Source organism: Peromyscus maniculatus, chromosome 1, assembly GCF_049852395.1.
Source record: "Peromyscus maniculatus bairdii isolate BWxNUB_F1_BW_parent chromosome 1, HU_Pman_BW_mat_3.1, whole genome shotgun sequence".
Taxonomy (NCBI): Eukaryota; Metazoa; Chordata; class Mammalia; order Rodentia; family Cricetidae; genus Peromyscus; species Peromyscus maniculatus.
The window spans coordinates 198,445,416-198,470,194 of NC_134852.1; the positions used below are offsets into that span (position 1 = coordinate 198,445,416).

The following is a 24,779-nucleotide window of genomic DNA, read 5'->3' on the forward strand; positions in this document are numbered from 1 at the left end:
ATCTGTGTTCTACAGTCAACCTCCAAATGGAGCCAACTCATTCTTGAAATAGAGCGATGACTATGTTGCTCAAGTTGATCTTGAATATGTAGGCTCAAGTAATCCTCATCTTACCGAGTTGCTGGGACTGCAAGGCCAATTCTTTTGTTGCTGTTGTTTGAGACAGAGCCTCTCTACACAGCTTAGACTGGCTTAGAACTCACCGTATTGACCAGGCTGGCACCACACTCATAGAGATCTGCCTGTCTCAGCAAAAGTCTACATTAATGTGCACCTTTTCTATCTTTCTTTCATTTGGTTGGTTGGTTGTTTTTGAAACAGAGTCTCATTATGTAGCCCTGGCTGACCTGAAACTCAGAGTTTCCTGCCTCGCCCTCCTCCAAAGTGTTAGAATTAAAGTCATGCACCACCATGACAGTTTCCTTGTTTGTTTTTGAAACCAGATTTCTTTATGTAACCCAGGCTAGCCTCAAACTCATAATTTTCCTACCTCAGCCTTCCCAATTATGGGATCAATCCACTACTAAGCCCAGCTGTACTTTTTATTTACTAATTAGTCAGGAAAAAAAATCAGTCCTACAAAAATCAAAGCTATTTAACCTTGTTTTAGAATTTGATGAAAATGCTATGGTTCCAACCAGAGTCTGGTGACCCACAAGTGTAACCAGAAAGACTGTCATGAGTTCCAAGCCAGCCTACACTACAAACTGAGTTGGTCTCCAAAGAGTAAATAAATCAAGAAAATACCATTCTAAATCAAATCAAATCTGCCCTGAGTACCCACTCTCTCCTCCTCACAACATTACCTCAAAGATATCTGAACTGAGCCCAAATTTGCCCACCCCTGAAGGCTTCCTGTACTTTTTGACAGGAAGGGAAAAAAACACAAGCAGAACTTACCATATTTGTTAAGGCAGAGAAAAAACCACTCTGGTGTTCTTCTTCCTTGTCTTTATACTGCCTAAAAAGATAACTAAATTAAACTTCAGGATTTTTTTGTCAAGTATATATTCAACCCTGACATTCTAGGTAATCAGGGCAGAGTACCCTTAGAATGTCTGACTCCAGAACTAAGGCATGATGACGCTCTAGCCACGGCAGTCCCCCGCAAGCTGAGAGGCACCCATCTGCTCTTGAGGGAGTGTGTACCAAAATGCCTGGCTACTTTGGGAGAGACTTAGAAAGCAAGCTGCAAAAGTGTGAAATTCCTCTGGCATATGGCTGATCTAGTTATTTCCCAAACAGATGATTACTTGAAAAGTGTGGCAGCGAAAATTCTTTCGGGCTGTGACAGTGAAAACCTTGTCTGTTTGAAGGAGGAAGAAAGTTGAAGAGCTAAAACATTTGTGGAGATGGGACATAGGGGCTGGCCTTAGTGGGCTCACAGACACTTCTGGTTTCCATTCATGGAATGCCAAATCCTTCCCGATCCATTACCCATGGGATGAAGGAAAGCAAGCCTCATGTTAAGAGAGCCCAAAACTAAACAAGGCCTGTGGGAAGCTGAATCACTAATGAAAAAGAAACAATTGGTTCATGACTGTAGTTCCGTAACAGAGGTTGCTCTTAGCTTGCAGAAGGCCCTGGGTCAATCCCCGGGGGAAGGAAGGAACGCATTCACATCTGTCAAATGAGACCTAACTCAGTATGCTTTCGCTTCCTATTCTTTTAAGGAATTTTAGCAGAGGCAGAAGCAGGTGGATCTCAAGTTTCAAGGCCACCCTGGTCTTCAGAGCAAGTTCCAGGATGGCCAGGGCTACACAGAGAAACCCTGTTTGTTTGTTTGTTTAAAAAAAGAATTTTAAAGTGGTGTTTCATGAGCGTTCTTACATAGAAAATGGTATTTACATGACACACCGAATAAAATGGAAAAGCCTGCTTTGTAGCTATAGAGCTAGTGAAATGCTCTACAACAAATTACCAAGGCTGAAAAAGAATGTTCCTAATTGTTGAAAGGTGGACGCTAACTTGAGGGCGACTTTCCCCTGGCGTTAGAAAACAAAGCGGCTCGGACACCATCAGCAGAGCAGATGCAGCTGCATGCAGCCAGACCTCTAACTACGCTTTGGGAAGGATTAGGAATTTTTACCTAAGAATTCTAACAAACCTCTTCCCTACTCACCCAGTTCAAGTGGAAATGAGCCTCTCCCCGCGGAAAAGTAGACTCACCTGTTATACTCAGATAAGGCCTGAGTGATCACAAGCCCCATTCCCTGGAAGAGAACACAGTACAGCTGGGATAAGCGAGGAGCCGTTAGGTGTTGGTGCTGCTGTAGCTCAGCAGGGACATTAAACCCGGAAGTCCACACCCAAGAAGAGCTGCCAGGAAGCGGGCATCAGGAACAGAAATTCTAAGTACAATTTTTGTTTATTTGTTTTGTCAAAGCAGCAAAAATCCTAAACCAAGGAAGGTGAAAAGCATCCTCTTTGGAAAGATTGTTATCTAATTATTTTGCTTAATGTTCCCAAAGACCATTTAAAATTGAGTAACAAGAGGCAAAACAGAGCAGTTCCCAGGGATCCTTTTCACTTCTGAAGAGACGATGAAGCGAAAGATTCACACCAAAAGGCTCATATAGATCCCAACAGCCACACAAAGGGACAGTGAGTCTTGGATTAGATGGGGATGAATATAGGTAAGCCATTCTCAGGCTACAAGAAATCGAGAAAGGGGCTGTGAGAGGGCTCAGTGGGTGAAGGCTATTGCTGCCAAGCCTGAGGGCCTGAGTTCAATCCCCAGGACCCACAGAGTGAAAGACAAGAAGTGACTCCTGCAAGTCATCCACTGACTTACACACACACACACACACACACACACACACACACACACACACACACTAAAACAATAAATTTTTGATGGTGGTGGGTCCTTTGTTTTGTTTTGTTGGTTTATTTGTATTTGCTTTTGTTTTGTTTTGAGACAGGGCCTCACTACAAAACTAACCCTGGCTGTCCTGGAACTCACGACATAGACCAGGCTGGCCTTGAACTCACAGAGATCCACCTGCCTTTGCCTTCCAAGTGCTGATACTAATGTGGCCAGCATAATTTTAAAAAATTGAAGAAAAAAGGAAGGGAAAAGAAAGAAGCATAGAATAAATATTAAAATGGCTGCAGTAGTTTGAATGTAATTGGCCCCCATAAACCCATAGGGAGTGGCACTATTAGGAAGTGTGGCTTTGTTGGAGTAGGTGTGGCCTTGTTGGAGGAAGTGGGCCTTGAGGTCTTCTTTGTTCAAGCCTCTCTCAGTGTGACACTCAGTCTACTTCCTGTGGCCTGCAAGATGTAGAAATCTCAGGTACCTCTCTAGCACCGTGTCTGCCTGCATGCCACCATGTCCCACCATGACGATAATGTACTAACCTGCTGAACTATGAGAGAGCCATCCAATTAATTAAATGTTTTCCTTTATAAGAGTTGCCATGGTCATGGTGTCTCTTCACAGAAATAGAAAGCCTAACTAAGACAATCATAAAGATCTATTAAGGTCACAAAGATGAGGATTAAGGTCACAAGGACAAGACATGCACATACTTTTTTCATGAGGGAAATTAAAAGAAATAAAAAAGATAGGAAAGCTGAGCGGCAGTGGTGACACACACCTTTAGTCCCAGCACTGGGGAGGCAGAGGCAGGTGGATCACTGTGAGTGCAAGGCCAGCCTGGTCTACAGAGAGTAAGGAAATAAAGCCAAATACTTGGTCATCTTTTTCTCCCTATATCCAGAATGCAGACGTGATTTTGCAAAATTTTAAGGACACATACAGCAGATTTATATCATCCTTCATGTTTTAGCTTCCTAAAGCCAGGCTATAAATCGTTCCAAGCTATTTCTGTGAGCAGAAATGTCAGGGCTGGAGAGACGGCATGGCGGCAAAGAGCACTTGCTGATCAGGTTCAGCTTCCAGCACACACATGGAGCCTCAAAACCATTTCACTCCAGAGCCAGGGGGCCAATCCACCTCCTGATCTTTTCAGGCACCACGCAACACATCTGGTGGTGCATAACAGACATTGGTAATCCCAGCACTGAAGAAACTGGAACAGGAGGGCCCGCAGTTTAGGGCCAGCTTGAGCTACACAGTGAGACTGTCTGGAAAAACAAAAACCAAACTCATAATAAAGCACTCTGCTTTCTAGGATTTACTTATTTATTTATTTAGCTTTGGTTTTTGTTTATTTGCTTGGTTGGCTGGTTGTTTTTTTTGTTTGTTTGTTTGTTTTCCGGACTATCCTGGAACTCACTTTGTAGACCAGGCTGGTCTTGAACCCACAGAGATCTGCCTACCAGTGCTGGGATTAAAGGTGTGTGCCACCACTGCCCAGCTTGGGATTCATTTTCTATTTATTCATTGTATACTGGAAATTGAACCCAAAATTAGTAAGTTATATCCCCAGCACTTCTTCTTTTCTCTTGAGACAGGGTGGCACGAAGTGCCACAGGGTGGCCTTAACCTGCACTTTGCCTACCAGTTTCCAGTACAAGCACCAGTGACCCAGCTTCTCTCTTTTTATTCTGTTGTGTTGTTTTGAGACAGGGTTTCTCTGTGTAATGGTCCTGGCTGTCCTGGAACTTACGCTGTAGCCCAGGCTGGCCTCAGACTCACAGAGATCAGCCTGCCTCTGCCTCCCTAGTGCTGGGGTTAAAGGTGTGTGCCACTGCCACCCGGCCAGCTTCTCTCTTCTTAAATGTCCACAGAAAGTAAGGCCACTGCAAGCAAGACAGACCTCACCACAACTGCAGATACTCACATTCAATGTAGCCTCGTCGTCCACAATAGACAGCTTCACAATGTACGGATTCACAGACTATTAAACAAGAGAAAAGAGTGAGGGTAAGCAAGACCACATTAAGAAAGCCTTTAGCTAATTAAGAAAGAAATAACAAAAATGCTTCTGTAGGCCACCCTCTTTCCACGGTGATGCTCCCAATACCCAAACCCGAAGCACATTTCCAATGAATCTCTCATCTCACACCAGCATCTGTCAAGTGCACATGTGTGCATGTATGCACAAACACACTTCAGTTCTGTTCAACCTCTGGGTTGAATTAGCTCATGTTTATGTTCATCTACTTCTCCTGGTTTTCCTTCTTCTAAAAAGTGAATACTCTGAAAAACTCTGTCCTGTCCTATGAGTCCATAGAGACAGTTGTCATTTGGGAGAAATAAAATCTTCTTTCCCTTAAGACACATATTTGTAAGCTGCTAACTTACACTCTCATCCCAAAGGCTCCCTAACCATTTCAAAACTACATGCAAGGACTGATCCACCCACCCGTGAAACAAAGCCACCTCAGGGGTGTGAAGTAGCAGCTGCTTAACAGCCAGACAGGCCATTCACGGAGATCTGGTACCCAAATAACACCGCAGGGGGCACTGCAGAAAAGGATGTTATCACCCAAGCAACAATCTGGTCAGGACACTGGGATTTAATGACTGTCCCATCATTGACAGCACTGGAAGATGCTTGAGTTTTTCCAGCCCCAGCCTCAGCTGGGCACATATTTAAACTCATTAAAGATATGAAGACTTCTTAAGAGTGAGATGAGAGCCAATGACCTGCTCACCTTAAAAATATCCTACCCACAGGATGTGAGGAAAGTTCTCTTGAGGATCAAGCACCAATTGCAACCCAAGGAGGACTAGTAACAAAGTGTTCGGAAGACTGGCAATTCTTACAGCTACCAAGAAAACTCATTATTAAGAACCCTGAAACCAAAACTGAAAAGCTAATCCCCCTCAGACCTCATCTAATCAAGTTTCAGAGCACATCTTTCCATCAACTGGGGCCAGAAAAAGACAGTTTCGGTCTCTTAACAACCCAAATGTTTATTGTGTTTTACATTATTACGCTCCAGACTGTCAGGCCAGAGCCGATGCAGGTGACTCCTTGGAAAAGAAAAGTCAGCAGGTGGCTGACCCAGAGATGTCACCATGTTGACAGCAACCTTAGAAAAGCAAAGCATGGGGGTTTTGTTTGTTCTGTTTTCTGTTTTTGTTTTTGTTTTTTGAGACAGGGCCTCACTATGTAGCCTTGGCTTCCCTGAATCTTGCTACAGAGACCAGGCTGGCTCACAGAGATCTGCCTGCCTCTGCCTCTGTCTCCTAGGAGCAGGCACTAAGGTGTGCACCACTATCTGGCAAAACCACATTTTTTGACATTATTTCTGCAAGTAATAGTCACTTACCTTCCCGAGAGAGCACTGTGAGGTGACTGTAGGGACCCTCAAAACACCAAGACCAGCACGAGTCTGAGTCCAGTTGAGGAACAGGGAAGGTTTATGCTCTGGTCCCCTTATTAATTATGACACAACACAAAATTACCTACTTACCCTTCAGTCTCCCCTCCCCTGTGCGGTGAGGCTTAGTTAAGACAGGTAAAACCCTCAGCACAGCGTCGGACACACTGGAAGAACCTCTGTTTCTTTGCTCCATGACGTTATTACCATAGTTGAAGTTCATTTCTATTTAACTAGTGTGTGTGTGTGCACATGCACATGCACGAGTGTGCACACACACATGAAGGCCAGAGGCCATCCTCTGGTGTCACTCCTCAGGAGCCATCCACCTTGCCTTTTGACTGGGTTTCTCACTGGGACCAGAGACTTGAGGTTTGCCAACGAGGCAAAGCTGGCTGGCAGGCAAGCTCAAGGATCCTCCTGTCTCCACCTCCCGCACTGGGATTACAAGTGTGTGCCACCATGTCACCTTTGGGCAAGAGTGTTGTGGGCTGCAACCAGATTACCATGTTTATGTACAAGTGTTTAACCAACTGGGCCATCTCCCCAGCCCAGGAAAGACCTTTAGGAAAAAGAGGGAAAGGAAAACAAAAAGAATGAAAAAAGAGACTGGACGGACAGATGGACAGACGGACATGAGGGAGGGAGGGAGGGAGGGAGGGAGGGAGGGAGGGAGGGAGAGGGAGGGAGGGAGGGAGGGAGGGAGGGAGGGAGGGAGGGAGGGCGAGCTCACAAATAGATACAATTTGTCATTTTTAATTTAGGGAAACACCAGGCTCAGAGCAGCAGATGGGTTTTAGATCACTGCATCTCAGAAGGCCTGGCCAGCCTGAAAGCCAGGATCATAACCCTGTAGAAATTGCTTTTCTCTGCCAGGCAGTGGTGACACAAACCTTTAATCCCAGCACTCAGGAGGCAGAGATAGGCAGATCTCTATGAGTTCAAGGCTAACCTGATCTACAAAGCAGATGCCAGGACAGCCAGGACTGTTACACAAAGAAACCCTATCTTGTGAATAGGAATCTCAATTACACAACTTAAGTAAAACATAGCTCTCTGAACAGATGAAGATAGGTTTCTTCTGTATCCCAGAATCTAATCAATATTTATATGTATAATTCAGCTATTATTTGGCTTAAAAGGGCTTACTGGGAAATGTTGTTATTTTTACTATTTTCTACAGAGAAAATATTTTCCAGTTTCAAATAACCCTGGACTCTTGAATTATAACCTGTTTTTATGTTAAAGAAAAAAAGGGAGGAAGGAAGGAAGGGAGGGAGGGAGGGAGGGAGGGAGGGAGGGAGGAAGGAAGGAAGGAAGGAAGGAAGGAAGGAAGGAAGGAAGGAAGGAAGGAAGAAAAGAAACCCTATCTTGAAAAACCACAAACAACAACAACAAAACTCCTTTCTTTTAAAGACGAATTGCCCTACACTAAATACCTGGCCTGCTGGCTGCTGGAACAAGGGCAATCAATCTACTTCTCACCCACTAGACAGGGCTGCACACTCAGCAAGCACGCTACCAATATGCATGCAGCTCCCTCTTCTTTAACTGTTTTTAAAGTTTGGGGTCCTAGCTTTCTAAGTTTTACCTGTCACTTTTCATTCTTTGTCTCTAAAACAGAATACATTATTAAAATGAGGAAGAATTGTACATGCTATCCTTTCCTTATTTCTTTTTGGTTTTCTTTTCATCTGGTTTGGTTTTCCGAGACAGGGTTTCTCTGTGTTAGCCCTGGCTGTTATCCTGAAAGTTGCTCTGTAGACCAAGTTAGGACTTAGAAATCCATCTGCTCTGCCTCCCAAGTGCTAGGATTAAAGGCGTGCGCCAGAACACCCAGATCTTTTTTTTTTTTTTTTTTTTGAGACAGGGTCTCACACTGTGTAGCCCTGGCTGTCCTGAACTCACTCTGTAGACCAGTTTGGCCTTGAACTCACAGAGATCCATCTGCCTCTACTTCCTGAGTGCTGGAACTAAAGGTGTGTGCCACCACCACCACCACCACCTGGATCTTTACTTATTTCTTCTATCCGACATGTATCTGCCTTCTCTAGCTTCAGCTGGATAACTAGTCTCTTATACCATTACCCCTTTCTAGAAAGATTTACAATGTGCCTTACTGGTCATGAGACTGACTGCTGTGGTAGCTAAAATATTCTCCCTAGCACATCTTCTCCTTCTGGTTTGCATAAATTTCACTGGCTTTTAGTTTAGCTACGTTCACTTGGAATTCCTCATGCTCTTGTCAAAACCTTCCTGTTCCACTGTAACTGGGCTTCTTTAATGGCATCTGATGAGTGACTTATACCCAAAGCTGCAAATCCCAGAGAAAGTATGCCCCCCAGCTTGCCCCTGCCGGGTATATTCACTCTTCTGGGGTTTCTGACACAACAAAGATGCACACCTCACTCTAGAAATATGACTGTCTCCAGCTGTTGGCTGGCTCCCATTTTTCAGGCTGACATTTCAGGGCCCTCCTGGGCTAAGCCAGAGTTCAGCTTGCACTTACAGAAGGAAAGCCGCTGCCTCGGGATGGCCATAGCCACCACACGGTTGTGAGATCCTCATTAGTGACAATAGCGCCTTCCTGTCACACAGAACTCAACTTCCTTAGCTTCCTCAGCAGTTTTCCTCAGCTAATTTTCTTGCTGTTGTAATAAGGCCCCAGGGGCTTTTAGACAAGACAGAGATCATAATGGCTACCACACCAGCACCTCCAGATTGCCAGTAAAAACAGGTATTGGTGATAAATTACATGTTTACTTGTAGATCTACACCCCATTATCAGTTCCTTCAAGACAAAAAAAGTGACAAGCTCCTGGGATTTCTAGCATATCAACATTGTTCCACACACTCCAGTCTCTCCTAAGGACTCCCCTCTCACAGCCTCTCCTCATTACAATGAGCTACCCATCACTTTCAATCTGTCTGAATAAAATCAGTGATGCAGGCACGATGGCACATGCCTCTGGTCACAGGACCCTGGAGGCTGAGGCAGGAAGAGTCCAAGTCCAGACAGCTAGAGGCCAGCTTAGGCCACACAGCAAGTACAAGGGCAGTCAAGCCTGTGGCCTAAAAAATAAGTCTTGTCTCAAGGGAGAGAGAGAGGAGAGAGAGAGAGAGAGAGAGAGAGAGAGAGAGAGAGAGAGAGAGAGAGAAAGCGCGAGCGCGCCCCAAGAGCCAAAAACTCAAAAAAAAATTTTTTTGTGGTTTTTTGAGACAGGGTTTCTCTGTGTTGGTATTGTGCTGTGGATATCACTCTATATAAATAAAACACTGATGGCCAGTGACCAGGCAGGAAGTAGGTTGCCAAGCAGGAAGTAGGTGGGACAAGGAGAGAAGAGAATTCTGGGAAGCGGAAGGCTGAGGAGGGAGACACTGCAGCCACCGCCAGGACAAGCAGCATGTAAAGACTCTGGTAAGCCACCAGCCACGTGGCAAGGTATAGATTTATAAAAATGGGTTAATTTAAGATAAAAGAACAGTTAGCAAGAAGCCTGCCACGGCCATACAGTTTATAAGTGATATAAGCGTCTGAGTGATTATTTTATAAGTGGATTGTGGGACTGCGGGGCTTGGGGAACCTGGAGAGAAGCCCTCCAGCAACAGTATTGTGTTCCCCGAAATATTGTGCACCCTAATAAACTTATCTGGGGTCAGAGACAGAGCAGCCACAATATTAAACATAGAGGATAGGCAGTGGTAGCACACGCCTTTAATCCTAGCATTCCAGAGGCAGAGATCCATCTGTTCAAGGATACAGCCAAGCATGGTGACTCATGCCTTTAATCCCAGGGAGTGGTGGTAGAAAGCAGAAAGGTATATAAGGTGTGAAGACCAGAAACTAGAAGCATTTGGCCTGGTTAAGCATTCAAGCTTTTGAGCTGAGACCCATTCTGGATGAGGACTCAGAGGCCTCCAGTCTGAGGAAACAAGACCAGCTGAGGATCTGACGAGGTGAGGTAGCTGTGGCTTGTTCTGTCTCTCTGATCTTCCAGTGTTCACCCCAATAACTGCCTCAGGTTTGGTTTTATTAATAAGAACTTTTAAGATTCTTGCTACATTTCTCTGTGTAGCTTTGAGCCTTTCCTGGAACTCACGCTGTAGACCAGGCTGGCCTCAAACTCACAGAGATCCACCTGCCTCTGCCTCCCGAGTGCTGGGATTAAAGACGTGCACCACCACCGCCACCCAGCAAAGAAAATTTTTTTTTTTAAATCCTGTCACCAGCTGGCAAATTTTCCCCTGATCTTGTCCAGAAGGCTAAGAAGTGACCATATGTTCTCAGAGACCCACCACACTCATTCTTGAAGAAGGTTGCCCGAACACAGTAGTACCTGATTTCAAACAGTCGTTCTTAGTGTCTAGGACCCCTTTACAGGCTGCTTCCTACCCCTCAGGGCAAGCCCTCCTGAGGATCCGGGGCTTCCCGGAGCAGCCTCCTTCCATTCCTATGCACTCTGCCTTCAGAGAGGAGTAAGGCTCACATTATACCACTCTCTGACTTCTGCTTTTCATTTCAAAACCAGAAACCAAGGGCCTAGCTGGGAATGGTGGCACACACTTGTAACCCAACACTTGGGACACTGAGGCATGGCTCACCATCAATTGGGGGCCAGCCTGAGCTACAGAATGAAACTCTATGCTGAAGGGAGGGAGGGAAGTGGGGGGAACCACAGTGATAGACTGGGAAGGTGACTAGGTTAACTCCAGCCTGGGCTGCATGAGGTCCCGTCTTCAAACTAGAATTACAGCCGGTTTGATGGTATACACTGTAACTCAAGCAGTGAAGAACCTTGACGTAGGATTGCCAAGACCTGGAGGTCAGTGGGAAGAGGGGGTGGGAATAACCTCCAGTATTGTTAAAGATAAAGTAATATCTTCAACTAAAATCTTCACTAAAATCAGAGAGGTCAGCCGGATGGTGGTGACCCACGTCTTTAATTCCAGCGCTCAGAAGGCAGAAGCAGGGGGATCTCTGTGAGGCCAGCCTGGCCTACAAAGCAAGTGCCAGGACAATCAGGGCTGTTATACAGAGAAACTTTGTCTCAAAAAAAAAAAAAAAAAAAAATCAGGAAAAAAAAAAAAATTCAGGAAAAAAAAAAGCCAGAGAACTCTTAGACCAACAGTGATACTTACACGTCGACCACATTAAGGAATAAGACATATAAAACAAGTCTTGCCAGAAATAGTCACATAGGTCCACATATCATAGAACTGAGTCCAGGATAGGGAGGGAAGATTTACAGAGGCACAAGCATCATCCATGACTCCTAGATCAGCCTGCTCTACATACTGAATTCTAGGCTAGTCAGGGCTACACAGTACATGGCAGGATCCTATTTAAAAAAATAAAAAAAGCAGGAACTAGAGAAATGGCTGAGTGATTAAAAGCACCTGCTGTTCTTACAGGAGACTCTGGTTCAGTTCTCAGCACCCACGTCATGCCTGACAATACAACCAAATACAGTTAACTCCAGTTCCAGGGGAATCCAGTGCCCTCTTCTGGCCTCTAAGGGTAACTGCATGCACGTGGTACACATACATGCACTCAGTCACACACACATACAAGTAAAATAACCTTCCAAAGCACATGCAGGAGGCCTGTGATTTCCAATACTGGTTTATCTCATACAGGGAAATTCATTTCGTTTTGCTGGGTTGGTTTGTTTGTTTGGAGACAGGGTGTTACTTTGTACCCCAAGCTGGCACAGAATTCACTATGGAGCACAAACTGTCCTTGAATTTGTGGCAAGCCTCCTGTTTCAGCCAGCAAGGTGCTGAGATTAGAGGCAGGAGCAACCTTACTTAGCTTCAGATGGAGATCTTTTAAAAAATAAATGACCAGGCCCTCTCCCACAAATTCTGATTCAGTGTGAGACAACCAGAGTTAATCTAAACCCTTTTTTATTTTTAAAAAGGCCCTGCCAGTTGTGGGTGGCACACACCTTTAACCCAGCACTCAGGAGGCAGAGGCAGGCGGATCTCTGTGAGTTCAAGGCCAGTCTCATCTACAGAACAGTTAGGGCTAACAGAAAAACCCTGAAACCCTGTCTGGGGGAGAAAAAAGTTCCTAAGAGGTTGAGCATAGTGGCAATTGCTTTAATCCTAGCACTCAGGAGAGACAGGCAGGTCTATGTGAGTTCCAAACTAGCCAAGGATATGCAGTAAGACTGTCTCAAAAAAAAAAAAAAAAAAAGTAACAAAACAAAAATTCCTAGGTAAAAGCTAGGCATGGTGGTAAATGCCCATAATGCCAACACTCAGGAGGTAAAAGCAAATGGATCAGAAGTCAAGGTTATCCTCAGCTACAAAGTGAATGAGGCCAGCCTGAGCTACTTGAGACCTATCTCAGGAAAAAAAAATGGGGGTGGGGATGGCTCAGCAGTTAAGATCTCTTCCAGATGGTGTGGGTTCAATTCCAGCCCTCGCATGGTGGCTCACAATTATCTGTAACTCCAGTTCAAGGGGCTGTGATGCCCTCTTCTGGCCTTCATGGGCATAAGGCACATCCATGGTACAAAGATATACATGCAGGCAAAATAGCCATACACATAAAATAAAAATAAATAAAACTTCTTTTAAGGGAAGAAAAAGAAAAATACAGTTTACCAAGAACATGTCTTCTGCATTAAGCAGTCTTTTAAAATGGCTGCTGTGTCTGGCAAGATGATTATGAAAATAACAACTGTACAGTTGAACCCTACCTACCTCATATTTTCTGTAGTTTACCAGCAGAGCCAAGAGGACAACAGCATCATACCCATGCTCTCTACGACTTGGGGGATGAGACAGTATCTGTAAAAAGAGGCAGAGTGCTAAGTCCTGGTTCCAGGGAAGGCAGACTAAAAATTTGAAGAGCTTGTCTCTCCACAACAGAAAGGTCATCAAGAAGTTGGCATACCTGTAAAATTGCTTCAAATATGCTGTTGATCATTACATATTCCAGGATAGTGTTCTGACTGATGTTGTCTGTAACCTAAATGCAATAAAAAGCTTGAAGGTCTTTACCAAGGCACCTGACACCTCATGTGTATCTCCTATCCCACCATCTAAGTGAAACAAAAATGTCAAAGCAAAGAGCAGACAAAAATGTCCCAAGAATTAGAATCCCAAGATCCATTTTCAAGTGAGACTCAATGAAAAGGAAGAATGAGACAACCCAAAAGATGGTCGTTCCGCCAGAATAGCCCTTCCACCATGGTATGTACCAGCTGGGGAGAGGGCTCAGCAGGGAAAGGCATTGCCACCACGCCTGAGGACCTGAGTTCCATCCTGGGACCCACATGGTGGAAGGAAAGAACCAATCCTGAAAGTTGTCTTCTGACCAACATGGCTTTATGTATGGGGAAGGAGACACACACATACAAACTAAAAATGATTTTTAAGTAAAATAAAAAATAAAGTGGTATCACATAGCCTGCAGGCTAAAAATGCCAGCAGCTGCTCAAAGGTTGGTTTCCAAAAAGCACAACTCCATACAAGTCACTTCCTTCTATACATTCAGACAAAGGGAATGACGCAGCACCCCAGGGAAGAATTTCCCTTTTCCCTCTGGGAGGAAGTACTCCACTAGGCTTGACTCGGCTGTAATTAATACCCTGGACAAGCACACAGGTGGTCACTTACTGTCACTAAGCAAAGAAGAAGTTTCAGACACAAGCTCTTCAGACTTTCAGAACCTTCTGCACAGAGTAATGAATCCAAACTCTCCATCAAGTTCTGGGAAAGAAGCATAAACATGTTACACACACCAAGTACCACTCAGGCCCTCCTTACCCAGTGCGGTGTCCTGTTACGCAGAATAAAGTGAGTAACTGTGAATCAACCGTATCACTTCCCTAGTCCAGACTGTGCAAGATCAAAGAAAAGACTTCACAGTCCAGCTGCTCGGGGGAAGACGCTTGAGAACCACTACAGAGAACAGAGGGTATTCACTCCTGTACTACATGAGTGTTTGAAGCTTTACACAAATAAACCTTAAGATTAGAACAATGAGTAGTTTGAAAAGGGGAAACCTAATGGTTTACTAACGATACATAAATGTCATTACTTGTTAAAGAAAGTGCAACATGCAGGCACATGAACCACGGACAGACAGTGTCAACTCACTACTGGGCATCTCACAGAGCTGGCTGGGTTCATCGGGATCAACTCCAACTGACAATGTGACTGGAATGTCATGCTTGCACTACAAAAATAGCTTCTAGACATAAACTAATAAAAGGTAAAACCTTCATACTATAATAGAGGGAAGAAGAAAAAATGGTCTTACATTAAATAAAGGAAAAAAGCCAGAGACGGTGGTGGCGCACGCCTTTAATCCCAGCACTCGGGAGGCAGAGGCAGGTGGATCTTGTGAGTTTGAACCCAGCCTGGTCTACAAAGCGAGTTCCAGGACAGGCTCCAAAGCTACACAGAGAAACTCTGTCTTGAAAAACCAATGAATGAATGAATGAATGAATGAATGAATGAATGAATGAATGAATGAATGAATAAATAAATAAATAAATAAATAAATAAATAAATAAATAAATAAATGAAAAAATTCAAGGCTAAAGAAATGGCTCAGTGGTTAAGAGCACTTGTTCTTACAGAAAATGTGCATTTTTTGGTTCCCAGCAACCATATAGTACAGTTCAAAGCCAGCTATAACTCCAGTTCCAGGGGATGCAACACCCTCTAAATGAATCTCTATTAAAAAAAGAGAGAGAGTGGAATTAAGGATTCAGCATGTTGGAATTTCAAAATGAAGATTCAAAATAAAATGTTTGGGGAGCTGGAGAGATGGCTCAGAGGTTAAGAACACTGGCCGCTCTTCCAGAGGTCCTGAGTTCAATTCCCAGCAACCACGTGGTGGCTCACAACCATCTGTAATGAGATCTGGCACCCTCCTCTGTATACATAATAAATAAATAAATCTTAAAAAAAAAAAAAAGAAAAAAAACGTTTGAACTGGTTATGGTGACACATGTCTTTAATTCCAACACGGGAGGCAGGGGCAGGAGGATCTCTGTGAGTGTGAGGCCAGTCTAATACACACATTGAGTCTGTGAGTTCTAGGACAGCCAGGACTACAAAATAGAAAGACCCTGTCTCAAAAATAAAACAAGATGTTTCAGTTAAGTTGAACATGTGAGCATCTACCCTATACTTTCAAAGTAAGACCTTGAAACTTAAATGTGTTTTTAGTAAAGAGAAAGACAAAAGAGAGTAGTTTCAAGTCTTCTGGCTTCCACACATACACCAGGGCACGCTTGTGTACACACACACATAAATAAAATGTTGTAAATGTTTTTTATAATAAATTAATAACAAGACTCCTAACATTGACCCTTGACCTCATTCAACACACACAGGCACTTTTTTGAGAAGGAGGAGGAGGAGGAAAGGGATACCAGATAGACCTTAGAATGACCAAAGGTACATGAGGAGGCCTGAGAGTGTAGCTCATTGATAGAGTGCTTGCCTAGCTTTCATAAGGCCCTGTGTTCAATCCTGAATGTAAACCAGGCATGGTCTATAATTCCAGCACTCAGAAGGATCGTGATTTTTCTTTTAGGGGGGGCAATTAAAACTAGTTTTTAAATTAAAAAGTGGTGATGTTTGTTCAATTTAAGGATCAACTATACAATATATGAATTACAAAAGTGTTATTATAAAGATAGTGTTGTATGATATTTTGTTTGTGTTCTGACAAAGCTTGCCTGGAGATCAGAGGGTGGAGCTAACCACTAGTTAACCACAGAGATCAGGCAGTGGTGGCACATACCTTTAATCCCAGCACTTGTGAGGAGGAGCAGGAAGCAGGAGTTCAAGGCCACCCTGGGCTACACAAGATTAATCCAGTCTAAAAGAGAAACAGAGCCAGACTGTGGTGGTGTATGCCTTTACTCCCCGCACTGGGCAGATGGAGACAGGATCTAAGGATGTGAGGATCCAGAGAGATAAGAACTCTCTGGTGGCTGCTGCCCTGCTTCTCTGATCTTTGAGATAATGACCCTGACATCTGACTCCTGGTTTTAATTGATAGGACTAATTAGGATCACTCTTCAAGATAGTGCCTTAGTGTTAAAATCCTGTCACCGGGGGATGGTGGTGCATGCCTTTAATCCCAGCACTCGGGAGGCAGAGGCAGGTGGATCTCTGTGAGTTCGAGGCCAGCCTGGGCTACAGAGTGAGTTCCAGGAAAGGCGCAAAGCTACACAGAGAAACCCTGTCTCGGGGAAAAAAAAAGTCCTGTCTATCATGTACCATGCACAAAACTTTTGGTCTGACGCCCGGTTTGTGGGGGGACGACAAGAGGAAGAGGAGAAGGCAGAAGAAAAAATGAGTTTCAAACAGTGAATATAAAAACTCAAAGGACGTGAGGCTGGAGAGATGGCTCAGCAGTTGGAGAACCGGCAGCTCTTGCACAGGACCCAGGCTGGAGTCCAGACACCCACATGATGGTTCACAACCACCCGTAACTCCAGATCCAGGGGTCAGATGCCCTCCTCTGACTTCCAAGGGCATCAAGCACACACATGCGCAGGCGAAACACTCACACACAAAAGAACATGAATAAATCCAACTGAAAAAAGTTCAAAGGGAAGCAAGTGGATAAAGGCACTTGCCTAACAACCTAAGTTCAATCGCCAAGACCCACATGGTGGAAGGAGAGAATTAACTCCTGAAAGTTGTTCTTTGACCTCCACACACCCACTATTCCACACACACAGAAATGTGCAAATAAATACATAAGCATACACATAAGCATACATTTTTAATTTAATTCAAGCCAAGCATGGTGGTATGTGCCAACAGTCCCAGCCTACTCAAGAGGCTGAAGCAGGAAGAATTACTTGAACGCATAGGTTCAAGAGTCCAGCCTAGGCAAGATAAGTAGACCTATCTAAAAATAAAAATTAAAAAAAAAACTATTGTGGGCACAGTGGTGTATGCCTGTAATCCCAACAGCTGGGAGATGGAAAGCAAGAAAATCAAGAATTTAATCATGACATCTACCATGTTTCAGGCCTCATGCTCCTTCTTGCCTCTTAAGAATAGAACTTAAAGCCAGCAGTGGTGGCGCACGCCTTTAATCCCAGCACTCTCGAGGCAGAAACAGGTGGATCTCTGTGAGTTCAAGACCAGCCTGGTCTACAAAGTGAATTCCAGGACAGGCTCCAAAGCTACACAGAGAAACCCTGTCCCAAAAAAACCAAACCAAAAAAAAAAAAAAAAATGTCATACTGAAAAAAGGTATGAAGACACATGGCTAAACATAGATAAGAATTATGGGTTAATTTAAGTGTAAGAGCTAGTTAGTAATAAGTCTAAGCTATGGACAAGCATTTATCATTAATATAGGCCTCTGTGTGGTAATTTGGAAACAGCTGCCAGGTATTTGGGAATAGGTGGGTGGGAGAAAAACATCTGTTTACAACTAAAAGTTGTTTTTAAAAAGTTCTATCCTCTATAATTTAAGTTTGAAGTCAGCCTCAGCTACGTAAGATTCTACATCAAAGAGCCAAAAGCGAACAAGGCTTCTGGGCAGCAGAGCACTTGCCTGAATGCAGAACAGCATGGTTTCATTACTAGCACCACAAAATAGCTGATCTTGTAACTTTTCATATTTTATCTAAGTTCATAAATGTCATAAAAGGCTGGGCAGTGGTGGTTCATGCCTTTAAACTCAGGAGGCAGAGGTAAGTGGATCTCTGTGAGTTTGAGGCCAGCCTGATCTAAAAAGCAAGTTCCAGGACACCCAGGGCTGGCTGTTACACAGAGAAATCCTGTCTTGAAAAACAAAAACCAAAACAAAACAAAAGCCCAAAAGAGAAGAAAGAAAAATCCAAATCTTCTAGTGTGTCTGTCAGCAGGTGGCATCACAAGCCGCAGTCGAGAACAGCTGGTCAGAGCCACGCACATCGTATACCTCACCTTCATGCACAGCTCCGCTTTGTCAAAGCCCATCAGCATGTTAATAATGTCAAATCCAGATGTAGATTTATTCTTCTGGTGGACTCCTCGAATTAGTGCACACAAGGTCTGCAGAGATGAGAAAAAGAACTCTTTCTAGAGAGAGGAAACTAGGTGTACACCAAATCTACAGCTTCCTCCTGCAACTTCAGAACTATGTCTGGACAAGGCTGACTTTCAATTTCTGTTACTCTGAGTTTGAAAACAGCTTAAATGTTAACATGAAAAATCCAGAAACTAAGAAACAGCAGCATCCCTGTAATCCCAGCACTGGGGAGATGGAGGCAGAAGAATCTAGTTCAAGGTCAGGGCCAGAGAGCTAGCTCAGCAGGTAAAGGTACTCGCTGCCAAGTCTGACAAAAGAACCAACTCCTGGGTTTGGGATTTAGCTCAGTGGCAGAGCGCTTGCCAAGGCCCTGGGTTCGGTCCTCAGCTGGGGGGGGGGGTGAGGGGGACGGGATGGGGCCCAACTCCTACAAGTTGTTCTCTGACTCCACAGGTACCCGAGACATGAGCGTGCGCGCGCGCACACACACACACACACACACACACATACACACACATACACACACAAGGACTGCTGGGCTTGCTGGCCTCCAGCCTAGCTAAACCATGATGAGCTCCAGGTTCAGTGACCCTGTCTCCAGGGAATAAGGAAGGCAGTAATAAAGAAAGACATACCACTTCCTCCTCTGGAGAAAAAAAAAAGTGAAGAGCCAGAGAGACACTCAGACGGTGAAGTGCGTCCTGCAAGCATGGTGACCCAGGTTTGGTGGCAGAGCCACACACAGGTGGAAGCAAATAAGCAACTTCACACAGGTGTCCTCCAGTCTCTAGGCGCACTGTGGCATGTACACTCCCACACACACCACACACAGTGAATTCGTGGTTTGTTTTGAGACAGGATCTTACCGTAGAGCCCTGACTGGCCTGGAACTCCCTATATATATCAAGCTGATCTCCAACTCACAAAAATCCACCTGCCTCAACCTTCCAAATGCCGGACTTAAAGGTGTACACCACCACACCTGGCCCCATAATAAAAATACTCTAGAGATTTATTTTTTTAGTTTATGTGTATGAAGGTTCTGCCTGCATGTATGACTATAAAACCACTATGTAAGGAAGCCAGAAAAGGGCACTGGATCCTTAGGAACTGGAGTTCCAAACAGCTGTCAGCTGCCAAGTGAATGCTGGAAACTAAACCAAGATTCTCTGCAAAAGCAACAAGTGTTACTAACTGTTAAGCTATCTCTAGAGACCCTCAATAAGCACTTTTTTTAAAAAAATTAAAACATAAAAAATAACAGCTGGGCAGTGGTGGTGCATGCCTTTAATCCCAGAATTCCAGAGACAGAGACAGGCAGACCTATGCGAGTTAGAGGCCAGTTTAGTCCACAGGACAGTCAAGGCTACACAGGAAACTCTATCTCAAAAAACCTTAAAAAGAAAAAAAAAGGAAGAAGAAAATAAACAAAAATAAAAATGACAAGGTACAAAGTAGCTGGGAAGATACCCAGTTTCCATCTCGGCCTACACACACACACACACACACACACAAAATATACACACCAAAAACAAACAAACAAACAAACAAAACAACAACAAAAAATAAGCCCGTAAGTACCAAAATGGTGGTGGCGCAAACCTTTGATCCCAGCACTCAGGAGGCAGAGCCAGGTGGATCTCTGTGAGTTCGAGGCCAGCCTGGGCTACAGAGTGAGCTCCAGGACAGGCTCCAAAACTACACAGAGAAACCCTGTCTAGAAAAAAACCAAAAATGAATAAATAAATAAAAACAGAAAAACATTTAAGTTAGACTGCAGAGTGGCTTAGCGGTTAAGATTACATGCTGCTCCTCTAGAAGACCACAGATTGAGTCCCAGCACCCATGTTAGGTGCTCACAACCACCTGTAATTCTAGCACCAGAGGATTCTATACCCTCTCTGGTTTCCATAGATGCCTGTACTCATGCAACACAGAGACACATAGCTAAAAATAATAGTAAAAATGTTTTAAGTATTTTTTAATTCATTTGTATGTGTATGGCTGTTTTACCTGCATGTATGTCTGTGTGCCGTATGTATGCCATGTGTCCACAGAGGCCAGAAGAGGGCAGTGATTGGATCCCCTAGGACTGGAGTTACAGATGGTTCTGAACTGCCACATGAGTGCTGGGAGCAGCCAGAGCTCTTTGATAGATACAGATATATATGTGTATAATTTATTTATTTTTACTTTATGTGCATTGGTGTTTTGCTTGCATGTATGTCTATGTGAGGGTGTCAGATCCCCTAGAATAGGAGTTACAGACAGTGGTGAGCTGCCATGTGGGTGCTGGGAATTAAACCCGGGTCCTCTAGAAGAGCAGCTAGTGGTCTTAACCACTGAGCCATCTCTCTAACCCATAATAAATGTTTTTTTAAAAACTAAATAAAATAGAAAGATAGCTAAACATGACAGATGTTTTATTTAAAAAATTAAAAATGAAAAGGAAAGAAAACCAAACCAAACCAAACCTGACAGCTAAAGGCAATTCTAGGTTCCTTGGTACCTAACAGATGAGCTTCAATTCCATGCTCCTGTTAACCAAGACTTCAGTCTCCCAGCCTATACCTGCAATGCATTGACAACTCGGATTGGATGCTCCTCTCCTAGAGCCTGGATACAGTGTTGAAATAAACAGTTAATATTGTCCTTGATCTTCATTAACTCTTCACCATCCAGAGACTCCAGCTTGCCTTCTAGATACTCTAAATTCACCTGCCAAAAGAACAGTAAGGGCCTGAGCAGACTTTAGCACAGCACTTAGAATATGTAAGACAATGTTACTTACCCAAGAACTCCAACATGCCACCCAATCTCACCTTCATGAGGAAGAGCTCTTCCCAAAACCGAGGACTACACTTACTGGGGTCCTCTGTCTGAAATCAGAAAATAAGCATGTTCATTGCCAGCTCAAAAAGCATCAAAAACATTGTCAATTTTACCTGTCAAATTTAACTTTGAAAACGTTTTCTTATCTTAAACTATAATAGGGAAAGAAAACAAAGTTTTTATAGGCATTGTATATGGATACATATTGTTCACATCAAAAGTAAAACAATGCTCAAAAATTTCCTTTAAAGACTTTCCATTAAAAGAAAGAAAGAGAGAAAGAAAAGAAAGGAAAAAATGAAAAGGAAAGGAAAGGAGAGGAGAGGAGAGGAGAGGAGAGGAGAGGAGAGGAGAGGAGAGGAGAGGAGAGGAGAGGAGAGGAGAGGAAAGAAAGGTTAGGCCAACCACGCATAGCAGCACTTGGAAGGCAGAGGCAGTTGTGTCTCTTGTGAGTTCAAGGCCAGCCTGATCTACATATCAAATTCCAGAACAGTAAGGAATACAAAGACACTGTCTTAAAAAAGAAAATAAAGGGGAGTGGGGGGGTATTCTGGAAAGAACACAGGCTATGCTTCCAGAGGACATGGGTTCAATTCCCAGCACTCACATGGCAGCTAACAAAAGTCCGTAACTCCAGTTCCAGAAAATCCAAACGCCCTCTTCTGGCCTCCTCAGGCACGAGACATACATGATACACAGACATACATGTAGGCAAAATAACCACACACATAAAACAAAAATAAATCTTTAAAATAAACACACACACACACATACACACACACACACACACACACACACACACACACACACACACACACACACACTCCCTTACTCTCATCTATAAAACAAGGCCAGTCTAGGACATATGAGACCCTATCTCAAAATAAGAAATAGTCCCAGGGCTGGGCAGTGGTAGTGCACGCCTTTAATCCCAGCACTTAGGAGGCAGAGGCAGGTGGATCTCTGTGAGCTCAAGGCCAGCCTGGTCTGCAGAGTGAGTTCCAGGACAGCCAGGGCTACCCAGAGTTCCTGTTTCAAAAAAACAAAAAAAGGGAGGCTAGCCTGTTCTACAGAGCTAGCTCTAGGACAGCCAAGCTTAGGCAGTGAAGGAGACAAAGTGGGTGAAGGTATAATTGAACAAGGCGGCCATGTTCCAGCCCCAACAAGCAGTAGAATTTGGCAGCTTCAGCCACATGGTTTTGGCTTTAGAATCAAGGATAGAAGAAAGGTATTATGGAACCTCCCTCTGTGACTAAGAAAAGCCATTGAGGCCAGGCACGTGTCAGGGGTGTCCCTGTATGGAGGCCCAGAAAGGCCATTGTGTGAAGCTGTGAAGGAGAAGCCTGGATTGCCTTGGAGATCCCAAAATGTTAAGGATGATGGAGTCTGGGAACATTCCAAGAAAAGCTGCTTACAGGGAATGGAACCAGCCCAAGAGAGAGAAGTATGTTTTAGTCAACAAAGCTGAAAGGAGTTGGAAATGTGAAGAGTGAAGAGCACTTTGACATCAGACATGGAGATGCAGAGTCTGGAGTTTGCCCAGCTGGTTCTTGGTCTTGCTTTGGTCCGGTATTCATTCCATCACTATGCTCCCTTCCCTGTTTTGATATGGTAATGTATATCCTGTGCCATTATATAAGTATGTGATCTGCTTTTTTATTTTTATTTTACAGGGGATTACAGTTAAGAGATTGCATGAATCTCAGAAGAGACTTTGAACTTTAGACCTTTAAATACAATGATGTTTTTATAAGCTTTTGGGGGCCAGGGAATGGAATGTGGTGGTTTGAAAGAAAATGCCCCCCAAAGGGAGTGGCACTATTAAGAGGTGTGGTCTTGTTGGAGTAGGTGTGATCTTGTTGGAGGAAGTGTGTCACTATGGAGGCAGGCTTTGAGGTCTCATATATGCTCAAGATACTACCCAGTGTCTCAGTTCACTTCCTGTTGCCTGTGAGTCAAGAAGCAAGAACTCGCAGCTCTTTCTCTAACACCATGCCTGCTGCCTGCTGCCTTGCTTCCCACAATGATGAAAATGGACTAAACTTCTGAACCGTAAGCCAGCCCCAATTAAGTGTTTTCCTTTGTAAGAGTTTCGGTGGAGAGATGACTCAGAGGTTAAGAACACTAGTTGCTCTTCCAGAGATCCTGAGTTCAATTCCAAGCAGTTGCATGGTGGCTCACAACCATCTATAATGAGATCTGGTGCCTTCTTCTAGCCTGCAGGTATACATGCAGGCAAAACACTGTATACATAATAAATAAATAAATAAATAAATAAATAAATAAATCTTAAAAAAGAAAAAACAAACAAACAAACAAAAGAAATAGTGTAGCATGAATTCATAACACGAACGTTGGGCGCCAGATGTAGCTAGAATTTTCCTGCCTTGCCCACAGTCAGGACAAATCTCTGTCACCCGCCAGTCCCACAGCCGCTCAGACCCAACCAAGTAAACACAGAGACTTATATTGCTTACAAACTGTATGGCCGTGGCAGGCTTCTTGTTAACTATTCTTATATCTTAAAGTAACGCATTTCTACAAATCTATATCTTGCTACGTGGCTCGTGGCTTACCAGCATCTTCACATGCTGCTTGTCCTGGCGGTGGCTGGCAGCGTCTCCTTCTGCCTTCCTGTTCTTTTATTTCTCCTCTGTTAGTCCCGCCTATACTTCCTGCCTAGCCACGACCAATCAGGTTTTATTTATTGACCAATCAGAGCAACTTGACATACAGACCATCCCCCAGTACAGCCAAGTGCAGACCATCTCAGACACCTGCACTCAGGCCCATGGTCCTAATCATCCTCTATGCAAACCTGCTGGGTAATGCCACAAGGAACCCAAGAAGGGCTCCCACAGGACATACATTAACATCCCACAGCAAAATAGTCCTAATAGGATTCCACTATCTACTTACTTTCATTTTCTCTGTATAGCCAGTTATACTGACCAGGGTAATTCTGTATTGATTTTCAATAAACCAGACATGGTAGCACAGACCTGCAATCCAAGCACCCCAGATGCTGAGACAGGACTACCATTAAGTCCCAAGCCAGATTAACAAGATCCTGCTTCAAAACACACACAAAAAAGAAAAAGAAATTCTGTTTCTAAGGCTTGCCAATAATTAGAATTGTTTTATCTGAGTGCAGTTTATTCAGCTGTGGCAAAGCTGAAAGAATAAGCCTCTGGAGTGAGGTACAAGCCGAGCTGGACCTCCAACTCTCTGATGTGAAACAAGTTACTTCATCTATGAAATGACAGTATAATGGCCAGCAACATGGCCCAGAGGTAAAGGTCCTTGTCACCAAGCCCAGTGACCTGAGTTTGATCCCTAGGAACCACATGACAGGAGGAGAAAACAGCTGTCCTGACACTTCCACCACCAACCACACAAACAGTAAATAAATAAATCATTGTCTAAAGGGTTTTGGTTGGTTTTAGTTTTTTTGAAATAGGATTTCACTGACTGGCCTGGAAGATAGACAGACAGACAGATAGATAGATAGACAGACAGATGATAGGTAGATAGATGAAAGAGAGAGAGAAGAAAGGGATGGATGGATGGATGGATGGATGGATGGATGGATGGATGGATGGATGGATGGATGGATGGATGGATGAGTGGATGGATGGATGGATGGGTGGGTGGATGGATGGGTACGTAGGTACATAGCTATCAGGCTGACCTCCTC

The 24,779-nt window shown here is 44.0% G+C and overlaps 1 protein-coding gene across 6 annotated transcripts in view; it reads right to left on the reverse strand.

Moving 5' to 3' along the window:
* Armh3 (armadillo like helical domain containing 3) overlaps positions 1–24,779 on the reverse strand; it is a 216,845-nt gene that overhangs the window by 164,543 nt on the left and 27,523 nt on the right. For 4 of the 6 annotated variants that reach the window (XM_006988208.4, XM_006988207.4, XM_076563190.1 and 1 more), the window contains exons 3-11: positions 21,073–21,129; positions 20,822–20,968; positions 18,166–18,273; positions 13,870–13,962; positions 13,145–13,219; positions 12,952–13,038; positions 4,752–4,808; positions 2,170–2,213; positions 901–961 (exon numbers count right to left, since the gene is read on the reverse strand). In XM_006988208.4, coding sequence (XP_006988270.1) covers positions 901–961; positions 2,170–2,213; positions 4,752–4,808; positions 12,952–13,038; positions 13,145–13,219; positions 13,870–13,962; positions 18,166–18,273; positions 20,822–20,968; positions 21,073–21,129 — 729 coding nt within the window. Of the gene's footprint in view, positions 1–900; positions 962–2,169; positions 2,214–4,751; positions 4,809–12,951; positions 13,039–13,144; positions 13,220–13,869; positions 13,963–18,165; positions 18,274–20,821; positions 20,991–21,072; positions 21,130–24,779 lie in introns of all 6 variants that reach the window. The other 2 variants (XM_076563191.1, XM_076563192.1) reach the window with 1 other exon arrangement.